At 40.1% G+C, this 16,079-nt stretch overlaps 1 protein-coding gene across 1 annotated transcript in view; it reads left to right on the top strand.

Moving 5' to 3' along the window:
- The window catches only part of Katnal2 (katanin p60 subunit A-like 2), a 61,188-nt gene that overhangs the window by 27,215 nt on the left and 17,894 nt on the right, over positions 1–16,079 (top strand). The window contains exons 5-11 of the mRNA XM_013018880.1: positions 2,586–2,703; positions 3,709–3,804; positions 6,183–6,281; positions 6,469–6,546; positions 9,766–9,864; positions 11,841–11,904; positions 12,095–12,213. Coding sequence (XP_012874334.1) covers positions 2,586–2,703; positions 3,709–3,804; positions 6,183–6,281; positions 6,469–6,546; positions 9,766–9,864; positions 11,841–11,904; positions 12,095–12,213 — 673 coding nt within the window. The remainder of the gene's footprint in view (positions 1–2,585; positions 2,704–3,708; positions 3,805–6,182; positions 6,282–6,468; positions 6,547–9,765; positions 9,865–11,840; positions 11,905–12,094; positions 12,214–16,079) is intronic.

The raw sequence follows: 16,079 nt of genomic DNA on the forward strand, positions 1-16,079 counted from the left end.
GCTGTCCCTCAGCTCTTCAGCTCAAGGCTAGCACTCTACCACTTGAGCCACAGCACCACTTCTGGCTTTTTTCTTTTTGCTTATGTGGTGCTGGGGAATCAAACCCAGGGCCTCAGGCATGCAAGGCAAGCACTCTACCACTGAGCCACCTCCCCAGCCCTGGGAGCCCTTTCTTTTCTTAACCATTTTCTGCTGAAGATCCCCCCACTTCAGCTTCAGTTTTCTTCCTATTCCTCCTCACTCCCAACACATCCCTCTCACAACGTCATGCCCATGCTGTCCTGTTCAGATATATTCATGAGTTCCAGAGAGCAGAGAGCTGCTGTTCAGGGTGCTGCGGGCTTGGAGCAGCAGGCCTTGGGGAGCTTTTCTATTATAATAAGGCCTAAGCCTTCGAAGCAGCTAAAAGGGGTTTTCCATAGAGGTTACATAACTTTCAGGTATTCTAAGATTTTTGAAGATCTTAGAATATGATTGAGAAAAGAAAACGTAAGATTTAGATAACAGACAACTTATCAAGCCTCAAGAGGTGTTCATCTGCCCCACTAAGTTACCTGTGCTGGTGAATCAAATTCACTGTCTACAGTATGAACAGAAAGGAGCCAGGGTGCCTCACAGGTCTATTTGGCATTTTTCATACAATGTGTGTGAAGCCTACACAGCGCCAGCATGATGCTTGTATTGTCCTCAGCCTACAGCTACCATTGCTTTCCTCTGTTCTTTAGAAGATTTTGATTGTTTTGATGAAAGTGTTATTCCTTTATTTATAGTTTTCATAAAACTAGACAGACTGGCAATAAATGAAAATGACTTGTGAATAGGAAAAGTGAAGAACATTTTAAGAGACCAGCTGTGGAATGCACCAAGATTCTGATGATTTTCCAGGCACATGTCTATGCCTGAAACTTGGTATTTTTGCCTTGCAAATATTCTTTGAGTGAGTGTGATGTGGTTGGAGGCTAATTTCCTTTAGGGAGAGAGTATGGTGGCATGTGTGACCATTCAAGGATTTCTTAGCTCCTTTCTGAGTAGGTACTTTTACATGGCCAGCATAAAGATTGGACAGGAAATGTTTAGTCAAGAAGGATTATCCAGAAAGCAATGAATGATATTTCAGTGTACCATTTTATCCTTAAAGATAGTTGCTGAATGAGAGGTTGTGTCTTGAGACTGGCTAGTAGCAGAATCAAATGTCTTTTTCAAATTTTGCCCTTGCTGATGACTGAGGGGAGAAGAATGATCTAATCTGATGGATAACAGAAGCAGAGACCTGAAAGGTCTTGATGATTTGAAGGATGAACCCTAGGCAACAAGATGGAATTAAAAGGAATAAAGTTTAGACTCTAACAAAAAATTCTCAGCAAGTAAGTCCCCATTACAGAATTAGAGATAGAGAAATCCACGTTAACTGGTGGCAACTGCCCCTGAGCCAACAGCATTCAAGTGGGGTGTCGTTGCTAATGTGGTCTCAAGATTCCTCATTGCAAAAACTTTGCACAAAAAGCAGAAGTTCATTTCATTATGGTCTGAAGACAGTGGACAAAAGGAAGGTGATGATGATGAGAAGAAATCTGGAAGCAAGTTCATTTTAGGATTGGCTGAATGTTTAGCTTGAACAGAGGCGGTCCTTAGACCAATGTGGAAGCCATCTTCACACGCTTATGGAGTATTGTGCCCTCTCTAAAGAATTTCCCAGAGCACATATCAAGAATGGTGGCTAAAGTTAAAGCAGAGGAAATTTAGTTCCATTTCCAGACAAATTTTACAATTGTTAGCATTGTTGTCTTTTCATATTAAAGCAAACATCATGAGTCTTTTATACCCAATAAGAAATTGAAGTTGTGAGGTAGAGATATCATATGAAACATTTCCCTCTTATAACTCATATGTAGTCAAACATATGTGCTCTTATAACCACCCCAGGTATAGTCCACCATCATGCTCCCTTATCTTCACCAACGAAGCCACTATTCTGACTTACAGTTCCATCACCTTGTTTTGCCTTAAGTGGACAGTATTTTTCAAATATGAGTTATCTGTAGCCACAGACATGGGGTGAGTGTTGCTTCCCTCACACAAGCCCCTTCTGATGTTTCCTGCAGACAGAATTCCAAGAGATATTTTATGTAGGCAAGGAGTGATATCCACGATGTTGAATTAGCCAAATACAAATCCCTAAAGTATCTAGTACTTCACAATATGAAGGCTCCCCCTTCCCTCTTTTCCTAGTCTGATGCGCTTGAGGAAGTAGCTGTGGAAAAATCCTTATAAAGCGATGTGTTCTTTAGAACTAAAGCCATCTGCCAAAGGGCTGAAGCTATACGGAATAAAGAAGAAATAAAGAGGGAGGATTGAGACTTGTAGGGGGAGGGAGATGGGCCCACTAGCCCAGTTTTGGAGGAACCCAATGTGTAGTCAAAGATAGAATGGACAAGATAGGAAGATGGCACAGATGGAAGGGTTTTACTGTAGCTCCTCTACTCATCTTTCAAGGTATTTCTTTAACTGTGCTATAGTAGTTGTTTGTTTACCTCAACCTAAGTGGTTAGAATAATGACCTCCAAACATGTTCTTCTACTCCATAGGGTAATGAGTGACACTTGTCAAAATCTCCCCAAGATCAATCAGCAGAGGCCAAGATCCAAAACTACCACAGGGAAGACAGGGGACTCCAAATCCCTGAATAAGGAGAATCCTGAACAGGTCAGAATGACTTTGCTTAATGTTGGCGATAACACTTGGCTGAGAAATAGACCCAAGAAAAAGGTAATATTTATCTGTTGACGTTCTCTTTTTTTTAAATTGTCTATTTAATTGAATTGTAGAATTCTCTGAAAGCTGTAGAAAATTTTGAATTTGCTGGAGAAATCACTACATTTCCCAACCTTTCCCAGTGGGGTAATGTCCTCAGAAGGCATGGCCTGCTACTGCAGAGTTCAGTACTCCCCGCTGAGGTTACTTCAGGTGTCATGTTTCCTGAGTTGCTCAGCATAGCTTAGGGCCAGTCTGAGGTATGCCTGGGCTTCAGGGTCTTCTGTGTTTTTGTGATCCTTGCTCAACATCTCCACACTAGAGCGTCCAGAGGAGGAGAGAGCAGCAAGGGGATGGAGACCACTAGCTGTATAGAATCTTTAAAAAAAATCTAGAACAAAGCATCCCATATTGTGAGGAAGAAACCCCACCAGAAATGGAGACAAAAATGAAAAGAAAGAACTAATGTCAAACATTGCTGGTGAGATAGGGAGAATCCTGAAATTCAGTTGGCCAAAAAGAACTCACCATTGAGGAGAGTTTGTGATTGTGGCCATTGGGTCTGATTTTGGTGTGAAAATGATGAAGTAAAGCAGGAAAATCCTGGCTGGCTGATTGTTACATTTCCAGATCTTCCCAGCTTTAGCCACAAACAACCATGGCCTGAGTAGAAAAGGTAAGCTAGTGTAGGATGTGCTGAACCCAGCTAATTCCTCCACTGCAAAGGCCACAGAGACTGTGGCCTTGGGTCTTTTCAGCCTTTCAGGGGCAGTTTCTTCCTCCTGACACAGAGAGATTGTTAGTTCAAGTTGTTGGGTCTTAACAAAAGTGGCCAGTTCACACATGGGTTCCTCATTTGCAGAATTGGGACTCACCGTTTTAGTTTGTATCTGGGCCAAGTTAAAGAAGACATCTCTCCTTTGCTTCTCAGTCGACTTCTTTCTATCCTTTGTCCAGGAGGTCGGCAATACTCACATAGAGAATGCGGACTTTGGCTTAAACATCTCAAGAATCCATACTGGTAGTGGAGAGGAAAATGCCCACCCACGAAGAGTAAGTGGAACCCAGAATCATAATATGGAAAGAGGAAATTCTGTTGTTTTTTTTTTAAATGAAAAAATTTAAAGATAAGTTACTTTTGTTAAACAGGGAAGTTAAAATATAACAAAAATTAGCTGTCTGGTATAGTAACAGGAACATTGAATAAGGAGCAGAAAGGAATTCTGATCTGTGATCTTTCTGGGAAAAAAACAGTCTGGAGTGACACAACCATCTCCAGGGAACTCATGCCTCTTGTTGTCAATTAAAGTGTTTGAAAGAGATAGCTCTGATTTCTTTTAGGTTAAAAAAAAAATCTATGGTTGGCTAGGGATATATCTTAGTGGTAGCACCTACCTAGGACTAGAACAAATTCTGTGATTTCACATAATAAACATTGGTATCTTGCTTTATTCAATGAGTTGTGGTCCATGCTCAGTTTTTCGGTCCTGTCAAGGGTAGTTGATTGGTGCTGTCACCCTTCTTGAAGGCATCGATCCAGACTGAAGTGTAATTTCATGTGAGCCATGAAAAAACCCCCTCAGTTGACATAGTACGAATCCTGACTTTGGTAGGTATTTCTACCTTTTTCATAATGAACTTTATGACTGGATTTGTAGTTTTTCAAAGAGAACAAGCCTAGGTGGAGTGGATATAGTGTCCTTTGGAAATGAAAAGCACCACATTCCTTTTCAGGCATGTCTTTCTTTAATAGTCTTCTCTTTTCTGAAATTATGTTTTCAAACTGTGGCCTTAGCTCTGTTCTTCAGGAAAAGCACTCTGTGTCTATGTGTTTGGAAGAGTGCCTGGAGCATCTCTCTGGAAACTATAGGGAACTACCTGACTGGCCTGCACCACTGGTTAGGGGCTTAGTGAACTGGTACCTGGTGACATGTGTGTCCCATGAAGAAATGGTTCCTTGTTAGCCTTCAAAACTTTTGCCATGGTTCCCATTACCTTTCTGCATAGTAGTTTTGTTACTTCAGTTTCTTTTCTTTTCTTTCTTTCTTTCTTTTTCTTTTTTGGTGTTGTTAAATGTAGGACTTAAACTTGGGGCCTGGTGTTGTCCCTGAGCTCTTTTGTTAAAGGTTAGCGCTCTACTGCTTTGAGTCACAGAACCACTTCCAGTTTTCTGGTGGTTAATTGGAGATAAGAGTCTCACAGACTTTCCTGCCCTAGCTGGCTTTGAACTACGATCCTCAGATCTCAAACTCCTGAGTAGTTAAGATTACAGATGTGAGCCACAGGTGCTCAACTTCGGTTTCATTTGTGAATGCCTCATACTGATACAACTTCACATTATGGATTGACTCACTAGGTTGGGACTATTTAATTTAGAACTAATCTTTGAAGTGGTCTTATAATTTCTCTTTCCAGAAGAAATGGCCTTAAGGTAAAATGTAGATGAATTCCCCCCTAGAATTTCAAAGAGTAACAGTACAAGGGCAGAACTAATGAGGAGCTGTCAGAGGCTGATTCCCAAAATGAGTCTTTCATTGCCATATTAGGAACCCTAGCTTTGGGATTTTCAGTTCTTTCCTGTAAATCCTATATGTATGTTGTTTTATATGGAGTCGGGAGTCAGCCTGCCTTGGTTTACATTCTGGTACAGATACTTCCCTGCTGTGTAACTTTGGGAACTTTGTCAGCTCTCTAAGTCTCTCTCCTCTCATCTGTCAAATGGACATAATCCCAGCACCCACTTTAAAAGATCTTGTTAAGACATGGCTTACCATGTACCAGACACTTGACAGGTGTTGAGTACTATTATTGTAAATGGTTTTGCCTCCTTGCCTTTTCCTTCCTGCATTTAGGGGAGACAAAGAGGTGTTGGAAGGATATAGATTTGGGAACTAAGTATCTGGATTTGACTCCTGTCTTGAAACACTTGTTATTAAACCACTGGTTGTTCTGGCCTTATTTTCACAGACATGGAACTACCATATCTGCTCTACACACACAGAGGTTGTGAAATCAGCATTCCTTGTACCCTTATTTTCTTTCTGGCACTCTACTGAGCAGTGACTCATGTATAGTCAGTCACCAGAGCCTATGTCGACTTCAGAATCCAGTTCCTCCTGTTCATGTAGTGTTTTAAAGGGATGAAACCAGCCAGGGAAAGTAGTATATAGGGAAGCACAAAAACTGAAAAATGTGCATATACTTTTATTCAAACTAAATCCATCCTAAGCAATTACTTAGGATTTTATTTAGTGTCTTAACTTGACGACATCACCTTGTTCAATATTAGTTCAGATTCTTTTTAAAGCTTAGCTTGAAGTGTGTCCTATATATGAAGATATTTAAATGTGGCTTGATTTAATGAGGTCAAACTACTAAGAACAGTCTTCTCACATGTATTAATAGCTTAAATAATCATTACTCCCTTTCAGGGCCAAATCACTGACTTCCGAGGGCTGCTCACAGATGCTATCAAAGGAGCAACCAGTGAACTTAACTTGAACACTTTGGACTGTAACCCAGACTCCTCTGTAAGTGGCTCATAGTACAGCTCATCCTCCAAACTGCCTGAAGCCAGATAAACTTCAGAAGTCTCATTTTGAGTACAGCAAAACCTAGAGGTCAAATCTAAGTTCATAGCTATCTTTTATCATTTGTTTCTTCCTAAATTATGAAGCTATAATCTTGTCATGTGAGCCTCTCTGTTCCTCTCCCTAGGAACGCTTGCTGAAACCTCTGAGTGCATTTATTGGCATGAACAGTGAGATGCGAGAATTGGCAGCAGTGGTGAGCCGGGTAGGATCTGCTGCTTGATTCACAAATTTACAGAGGAGGTTGGGGCTCCTGGAGCATTGCGGGCTGCTTCTTTTATTAATAACAATAAATATGATCATTTATTTATAAAGTGCCCCCACTTGCAAAGGCACTCATATTGTTTAGAGGCATAATAATGCATGATAAATAAATTATAGAATCATAAAATTACAATATAAAAAGCCCACCATCTCACGATAGAGGCCAAGAAAACTGAAAGTGAAAAAGACTCAGAAAGGAAAGGACAGGTGAATTAGTGATCATAGCAGGGCCAAAAGTGAAGGAAAGAAACCTTTTAAGAGAAGGAAACCACATTACTCTTTTGTTTAAATAATTACAGCCTAGAAATACAGAAGTCGGGTATTTACTGATCTCATAATTGGAAATTTCCATAAAAAACAACAAAATTTGTAGAAAAGATTTTAGCATTTAGACTACAGATTTTTTCAAGCTTAAAGGCAATGAAGCCTAATGTCTTCATGAAATAGGCATTGAAATCAGTTGACCTGAATTTCTAAACCCTTCTCTTTCAAGTTGTGTGGTCTTGGGGACGCTTCCTGGGATTAGAGCAGATTCTGAGTTATAGGACACTTTCTAATTTTAGTGATCTCATTTAATTGGAGACTAAAATGGAGGCAAGCTCAGAGATAGGCTTAAAATGATCCAAAAGTAATGCACAGCAGCAGCAGTAACTAAGCATTCCTCTGGTTCTCTGTGCAGCCCACCAGTTTACGCTGCATTTCCAAAATGTGTCAGAAATGTGTCAGGCCTGTGCAGGGGCTGCGGAACACAAGGGGAACTGATCAGACTCAGTCCTTGCCTGTAGAAGTTTCTGGTTGTGGGGCAAGTACACTCTGAGAGCTTGAAGGAGGGGCATTTTTTTCATCAAAGGGGGGAGTGTTAGGAGGGAAAAAGATACACAGGAAAAAGCTATGTGAGGAGACAGTAGAGTGAGGTTGGGAGTCATTTTGGTGAGGGGCGGGGTGAATGGGACATGGGGCTGGAGAGAAAGTCAGGGCTTCTGAGGAAGGGTCCTGTGAACTGTACCCAGGGCTGGGAACTGACCTGTTGAGATGAGGAGCCTTGGGACAGTGTCCCTCCAGGCGATGGCATCATCAGGGTTCCTGGTAAGAACAGCGAGGAGGCTGGATGGCAAAGCGATGGAGAGTATGGCCAGTTCTGAGGTTTCCACTGGTGTGGGAGGGATGAGAGCTAGAACCAGGCTGTAATTCCTGGGATGCATAGGTTTATGCCCAAGTCTCTTAACCCTTTTTGCAAAATGCTGACATGACTGAAGAAGCTAGAAGTGGGGGGACTTTGGGCTGGGGAAATTACTGCCTTGTTGAACTCTGGATCACTTCTAGAAGACAAGAAATGCTCTTATGTATGGATGTCTTATATATCAAGGAAGTTTAAAGCCTCATTGTGGAGCTGGGAGTGTGGCTTGGTGATAGAGTGCTTGCCTTGCATGCATGAAGCCCTGGGTTCAATTCCTCAGTACCACATAAGCAGAAAAAGCTGAAGTGGCTCTGTGGCTTAAGTGGTAGAGTGTTAGCTTTGAACAAAAGAAGTTCAGGGACAGTGCCTAGGCCCTGAGTTAAAGCCCCAGGACTGGCAAAAAAAAAAAAATGCCTCATTGTGTTGGAAATTTCCCTAAGAAAAGGCCACAATAAGGGCTATGGATTCTCCTACATTTTTGCAAGATTGGAGCTAGGTGTGGAGATTCATAGCTGTAATCCCAGGATTCAGGAAGTTGAAACGAGATATGAAGACTGTGAGTTTGAGACCAGTTTGGGCCAGCTTAGCCTGCAAGATGAGACAGTCTCAAAAAAAAAAAAAAAAGGCAGGACTGGTTCCTTTCTGTCGTCTTATCCAAGAATGGATTGTGCATGTCATGCAGGATCCAAACCATTTTTATTTCTATAAATAGTTTCTCTCATAAAATGGAGAAAGGGTGGAGTGACTTGGGTGAAGGGGAGACAATACCATGAAAGCTCATTAATATGTTTCAAATGTACTTTTGCATTTTTGAAACACATATATGTATTACCTGTTAAAACTAAACTGAAGTGGTAGCTCTCATCTTCAATCCCAGCTGCTCAAAGGATTGTAGTTCATAGGCAGACCAAGCAAATAGCTAGTGAAAGCCCATCAATTAACTTACACTTTCTAAACTTCAGTAAGCCAGGTGTGGTGGTGCATGCCTATCATCCCAGACATACCGGAGAAATAGGCAGAAGGATTAAGGTCACACCCTCAGTCAAAAACTTGAGACTCTATCTGAAAAATAACTACAAGTTAGAAGAATGCTTGAGTTCAAAATCCCCATATTGTAAAAAGAAAAAAAAGTAAATAACCAAAAAAAAAAATTCCAGGTTTGTTGTGTAGTCACTCAGGAAGACTTTGGAAAAGAATTTTTTGTTTTTGTTTTTAATGTAATGCTCTAGACAATGTTTTCCCAAAATAGCTCCTACAGAGAAAAAGGCCCCCAAGTGACTTTGTTGAGGCATCTAGTGAAATTGAAGTTTGGAAACTGTAAATTAGTTATCAGTAAAAGCTACCCTAATTGATTGCTCTAAATGGTTGCTACAGGGCTCTCTCCAATGAGAGGGGAAGCCGCACTTTCACTGGATGGTCTGCTTCCTTGAATGTTGCAGAAGCAATTACTCCTGCAGGAAGTAGAGACTGAGCTCTAGGGAACAAAAGAAACTCAGAGGAGCTTTATCTCTTTTATGCAACAAATTACAAAAGTATTTGCCAAATCAAAGAACAAGAGGGAAGCCAGGTGCTGATAAAACAAACACAAAACCAACTAAAACCAAAACACCTGTGTGTTGTAGTAAAAACAAATATAACATATATTCTGTGGCCCCTTTGGTTACAGTAATGCATCAGCATGGTTTGCTATTGACTGAGGACAGGTATCCATTGTTAAGAGATTTTTTTCCCCCATCCTAAAAGTACTGTTATGTCATTTGTATCTCTACAGGAGAAACCAGTGAATGTTTCCATGACAAATCCTTTTGGTGAATGGACTCAAAATTACAATGTACACACACACACACACACACACACACACGAAAAGTATTTCTCCTAGAACCTTATATCCCAGTGAGAGTCAAGTATTCTGCTGCTCACATGTTTATTACAGCTGTGGAGGAAAACATTACTTTTAACAAGATGCTCAAATGTATATTGCAGGACATTTATCTCCATAATCCAAACATAAAGTGGGATGACATTATTGGACTGGATGCAGCCAAGCGGCTAGTCAAAGAAGCTGTTGTATATCCTATAAGGGTAAGCATGGGAAGCCCCTTCAGGGTTATTTCTGTTCATTATCTGTCATAGGACAAGCTGTATGTCACATGCTTATCAGGAAGGGAAATGCAGGATGGTGTTTGGTTCTCAAGTTAGCTTTTATTTTTTGCATGTGTCACATTTTGCTAATTCTGGAACATCAAGCCCAGTTTATTCCAGACTATTTTAAATTATGTTTCATATGGATTCAACTCAGGTGTCTACTTAAAGGAATTACTTAACATCTAAGTCTCTGCTGTATATATAATTGGTCAGCTACCTCACATGGGTTTGGAGTAACTTCTCTAAAAGTATACTTGTTATTGGAGAACTATTTATCATAGGAAAAGGACACATAGTTTGTATCTGTGGATCTTCCCCACACACCCACCTTCCTGGTATCCCAGTATTTTCTAGGGCTTTGCCTCATCTGGTTGTGAAAACTAGACAGCCCCATTCAGAACTGTGGCCAGCAGGGCAAACATTCTGTGATCATTATTTGTTGTTGACATGGGATTCTGCATGGCTCATGAAGCAAGTAGACAAGTAGAAAAACAGGACTCTCCAAATAGAGTAACAAGGAAGTCAGCTTATCGTGTAGTTTTGCTATATCACCAACCACACCACAACGTAGGGCCTAAAAACAACAATCATTTATCTATTTGTATTTCTGTGGATAGGCAGCCTGGACTGGCTCCAGCTGGGCTGGCTCACATCTTTTCCAGGTGAGGTATTTGGTGTTGTCAGTCTGACTGAATCACCTATCTGAGACATTAACAGGAGTGGTGGAAAGGTTGGAGAGCAGGAAACGTTGGGATCAATGGAACATCTGAGTCCTCTCTCCATGGCCTCTTCTATCCTAGGAAGCAAGTCTGGTTCTTTCACAGTGGCTTCCTAGGAGAAGTCACAAAAGGGCAAGTCCTCATTCGTGAACATTTTTTCATGATTCTTCTGTTTCTTCTATTTGCTAGTCTTATATTTTCAAGTCTTTTAAAAAAAATTGCCAATGTCTCATTGGCTGGCATCACAAGACCAGTCCCAGATCCAAGTGGTGGAGAAACAGATTCTTCCTCTTGATGGAAGGAGCTACAAATGATTGGTAGCCATTTTCTATAATTCAGTCAGGAGTGAATATTCATTGTATTGACTTACACATAGCACCAAATTCATGAAACCGAATTGTTAAATGCTTTTATTCTAAGAAGACAAAAAAAATCAATAAATTTGATTCGTCATTCTCCTGCTCTTTTTTCTTCTGTTAAGATATGGGGTAAGAAATGTATTGGTGTTCAGAACTAATAGAAATTTGCTAAATAGAATCATAAGACAAAGCTTTCCCAAAGTTTAGAATATTTCGTTGAAACTCTCTAGATATGTGTGAAATTTGATATTAACATTAACAAATCACTAGGAGCTAGTTGTAACTTTACTATTATTTTTCCTTCTCATTCTCTATCAATCCTGCCCTTCTTCTAGGTATTTTGACCTTGAACTTTTGGAGAGACTAAAATATTTTTCTGGAGTCGTTTTCTTCTGACGCACTTGCCACTAAATGTCTTTTACTTCTAAAAGAAGCTTAATGTTGCTCTTGCAGGCACATGGCTTTATTTGTTGGTTCTGGAATTTATCACAACATTCATTTATGTTTTACAACCTTCAAAAGATTGCCAAATACTGTACATATAGATAGAACTCTAGGGAAAATGACACCATACATGTAAGCTACTGTTATTGAGAGGAAAAATAGCTACATATGCTTTTCCTTAAAAATGTTCCTCTTTTAAGAAAATTTAAGTCAGATATTAACAAGTCAGACATTCCTTATCAGGTGTGAAAATAAAATGGGAACAAATAAGTTATATCCAAAATGCAGACCTTAAAAAGGAAGAGAAGAATCACAACCCTAGGCTGTATTTTGCTCTGGTTGCCCGTGCCAAGGGTATATCCTCAACCTCACATTGTTCTTTGTTCCAAAGTATCCCCAGCTATTCACAGGAATTCTTTCTCCCTGGAAAGGACTATTGCTTTACGGACCTCCAGGTAAATGTATCTTTTGATTTGTGTCTTGTGTGTGTACAGAATGTGAGTTATCCACTTCGGTCCTTACTTCAGGACTGAGGGAAATGAGAGCTGAGTGACCACTTTCTCATTCCCATGTGACCCTGACTTCTATCTGTAAGTAAGGGAGTGGAATTTAAGCTCTTGTTTATATTGATCCTCTGTCGCTTAGGTACAGGGAAGACTTTATTGGCTAAAGCTGTGGCCACTGAATGCAAAACAACCTTCTTTAACATTTCTGCATCTACCATTGTCAGCAAATGGAGAGGAGATTCAGAAAAACTTGTTCGGGTAAGGATTCTTAATTTTGGTTTTTTAGTTGGTGGTATCTGAGTTTGAACTCAGAATCTTGAGCTTGCTAGGCAGGCATTTGACTACTTGATCCACTTCCCCAGGCCTTTTTTGTTTTAGCTGTTTTTTCAAATAAGGTATGGTGCATTTGCTCAGGGGCCAGCCTGATCAACTGTCCTTCAAATCTGAGGAGGCAGAGGCTACGATTACAGGCATGAACCTCACACCCAGCCCTTAAGTTTGGTTGTTTAAAATAATGTTTAAGTGGGGCTGGGAAGTTGGCTCAGTGGTAGAGTGCTTGCCTTGCATGCCTGAGGCCCTGGGTTCGATTCCTTAGCACCACATAAGCAAAAAAGAAAAAAGCCGGAAGTGGCGCTGTGGCTCAAGTGGTAGAGTGCTAGCCTTGAGCTGAAGAGCTGAGGGACAGCGCCCAGGCCCAGAGTTCAGGCCCCACTACTGGACCCCCCCAAAAAAAGTTTAAGTAATTTAAAGCAATGTTTTGGCATAATATAATGGTACAAAATGACATTGGACTTTGTTTCAAGGTGAAATAGGGCTATATATGTCAGATTTTATCCAGAATCTTGATTATCAAAAGCCTGGGTGATTTGTTGGCTATTATATATTGGTATTAGTCATGTCCTCATTAGAAAAGCATGATCTTTTTTGGAACTTCTCCATCAACTTTTTTTTGGTCGGTCATGGGGCTTGAACTCTGGGCCTGGGCACTGTCCCTCAGCTCTTCAGCTCAAGGCAAGCGCTCTACTTCTTGCTCCACAGCGCCAGCTTTGAACCTCAATCCTCAGATCTCAGCCTCCTGAGTAGCTAGGATTACAGGTGTGAGCTACCAGTGCCCGGCTCCATCAACCCTTCTTTTGATTCATACAACTCAGGAATGAAAGCTGGAAAAAGCTGTCTGTTTTCTCTAGTCAAGCATTAAGCATGTGTAGCATATCCAGGTAACATTTATTGAGAAGCTGCTACTATATTCCAGGTCCTGGCATACTGGCCACGGAGGGATAAAGAGACTTGAAATTTAATTATTCTTTTGGTACTCTGAAATTTTCCCTTCATAGTCATTCATATCTTAAAGGATTTGTTCCTTTCTTGAAAGCTGTTCCTATCTTTAAAATATCTTATTTCTAGTCAACAATATATTTTATATTAAAATTTTTACTTTATCTTTTAGTCATTTTAAGAAAATACTTGCGTATGATGTATGATTTAACATAAATCAGTCCTTCCAAGAAATCCTGATGAACTATTGCTTTCTGTAAAAATGATTGATAAGGAATCAGTACTGAGTGAATATAAAATGCTACATTAAAAAAAAAAGAAATTATCCTATTATTCTGCAATTTTGTTTCCTTGGAAAATGCATTTCCAAACCATTTTTGGCCTCTAAGGAAGTCAAATGGAATATTTTTAGAGGGTTAATAAATTAAATCAATTATTATTATATATTACTTTGATACAGAGACACACATATAAAATTTGCAGTGTTGAGGATCAAACTCAGAGCCTTGCATATACTAAGTAAATGTTCTAACACCGAAATGACATCAGTTACCACACCAGCTTTATATACATATATATATAATTTAAAATTGTTTCAAGTTTATAATTTTTATAAATTCTTATCATTTCTTCAAGATTGTAATATGAAAACTATCCATTGACATCTCCTACTTCTTTGGTATGTTGAGCATAACTCAGTGTTAGGTCCGAAGATGAGGTTAGGATTTAGTTACTCCATGGGGGCTGGGAAGGTGGCTCAGTGGTAGAGCGCTTGCCTTGCATGCATGAGGCCCTGGGTTCAATTCCTCAGAACCACATAAGCAAAAAGAAAAAAGCCGGCAGTGGTGCTGTGGCTCAAGCGGTACAGCGCTAGCCTTAGCTGAAGAGCTGAAGGACAGCGCCCAGGCCCAGAGTTCAGGCCCCATGACTGGACCCCCCCCCCAAAAAAAGAATTTAGTTACTCCTATATTTGTAATTTCCTGGGATTCTGGCTATCCCAATTTCAATTAACTAAAATTCAGCCAACTATAATCCTTATCAGTCTCAGTCATTTTTGGGGGGGGCGTGCATTTCATTTCTTTGTATTGGGTAATACAAAATCTTTAAAAGACACCCCCAGAATTAGTTTAGGTTCATCTCCTGCTATGAATAGTGGTATTTAGAACTATGAGCTCAAGACATTACAAAGTATCCAAAGAAAGAAACAAGTCATATTTTTTGACCATGAGGGATCCATCTTCTTAGCTTTGGGAAAATATTATCTGGACCTTGGTATATCCCTACTGGAAAATCTTGGTCATGCTGCCAAGCATGTGAGGCTTTCAGAGAAAGAAAGCCCTTTAGTCCCTTCCCCTAAATCAGATTACTTTTGCCTATCATTTCTTTCTTTTTGTATTCCAATTAAGGAGATATTTATAGGGAACCTTTGGGTTACTCCTCCCTACTCCCAGCCCCCATAATGTTCTTGCCTTTTAGGAGTTGCAGTATTGAATAGCTTAGTGATCTTTTTAGTAAATGCACACACACTGGTTGATGCTCACATCTTTCAACTCCCCTACCTCCAACCCTATCATTTAACTTCCTTCAAGTACCTCTGAATATTTTAGACTAATTCCAGAAGCACTTACCCAGATTTCTATTTATTCTATGGGAGTGGAAAGAGCAATGTGGACAATGTGGAGACCTAGGCCCTTGGTGTGGTTCTTCCAATTGGTCTCCTGCACCTTAAAAATGTATGTTGTTCTGATATTCTTCAGTAGGTAGATGGCTGCTGTTGTAATCACCCTTAATTTCAGGGATATTTGGGCTTTCATTTTGTAACAAGGAAGGAAAGTTAACTTGTTCATAGTTACGTGGTCTCCATTACACCTAAAAGACATTTGTGGTGAGTGTCCCAGCCTTGTCTTTGTTTTCTCAGTACATTAGACTCTCTCTCCAATGAACAGAACTCTGTGAAAGGGAAATGCTGACACATGACCTTGGATGTACCAAACTCTGAGCAGTGAACAGGGAAGTTGAGGAATTTCCCACTCAGTGATTCAACCTGAGGGGGAAACTCAGCTGCTATTCCTGAGAAATCATGCTCTAGCTGTTAACTAGCCCCTGGCTCTTTTATTTGTTCTGTGATGCTTTGCTAGTGCTAAGTAGCATGCAGAATAAATCCCCCCATGGCTATTAAAGAATTTCTATTCATTTCTATACCTCTACTGCTTTCTCTGATCAACCAGTGAAGAATTGTACACGGTGTTCAGGAGAGCCATTTTAGATGTTTGTTTTTTTTAAGTTTAGATTTTTCTATTCTTCTCCTTACCACCCCATCTCTTTTTAGAGCTCCTTATTTTGTTTTTGTATGTCTGTTCTTTTGCTGGTTGTTTTCTTTTTGTCTTTTGAGTTTTTTTCTGGTTGCTTTCTTGTTCTTGTTCAGTCTACACATTTTTTTTTTTCCTGGAGTAAAACATCTTCATTCAATCAAGAATTGTCTTCAAGAACCTTACCAATAGCAAGGTTGAAATGAGGACCCCATGGGATAATTTGCAAAGCAGAAAGGGACAACATTTTCAGCCTTGGTGTATCCATAAGTAGAAAAGTATAGTACTAAGCCTTCCTTGAATGAGAGAATAAGCCTCTCACTGTCTCCAAAGAATAAGGAAAGACATCATCACATGATTTTGCGAATTCTAATGCTTTCTATGGCTGAACAGAAGATGCCATTGACAGGATGGTTGTAGGGTTAACGAGCCAACTGGCAGCCTGGGAGCCGGGTTTTATCTTCTGCTCTCCCATTTATGATTAGTAACCTTGAATTAACCACCTACTCTCTCTGGCTCTAATTTTATCAAGTGATAAAT

The sequence above is a fragment of the Dipodomys ordii genome, unplaced genomic scaffold, assembly GCF_000151885.1.
Source record: "Dipodomys ordii isolate 6190 unplaced genomic scaffold, Dord_2.0 Scaffold43, whole genome shotgun sequence".
NCBI classification, from domain to species: domain Eukaryota; kingdom Metazoa; phylum Chordata; class Mammalia; order Rodentia; family Heteromyidae; genus Dipodomys; species Dipodomys ordii.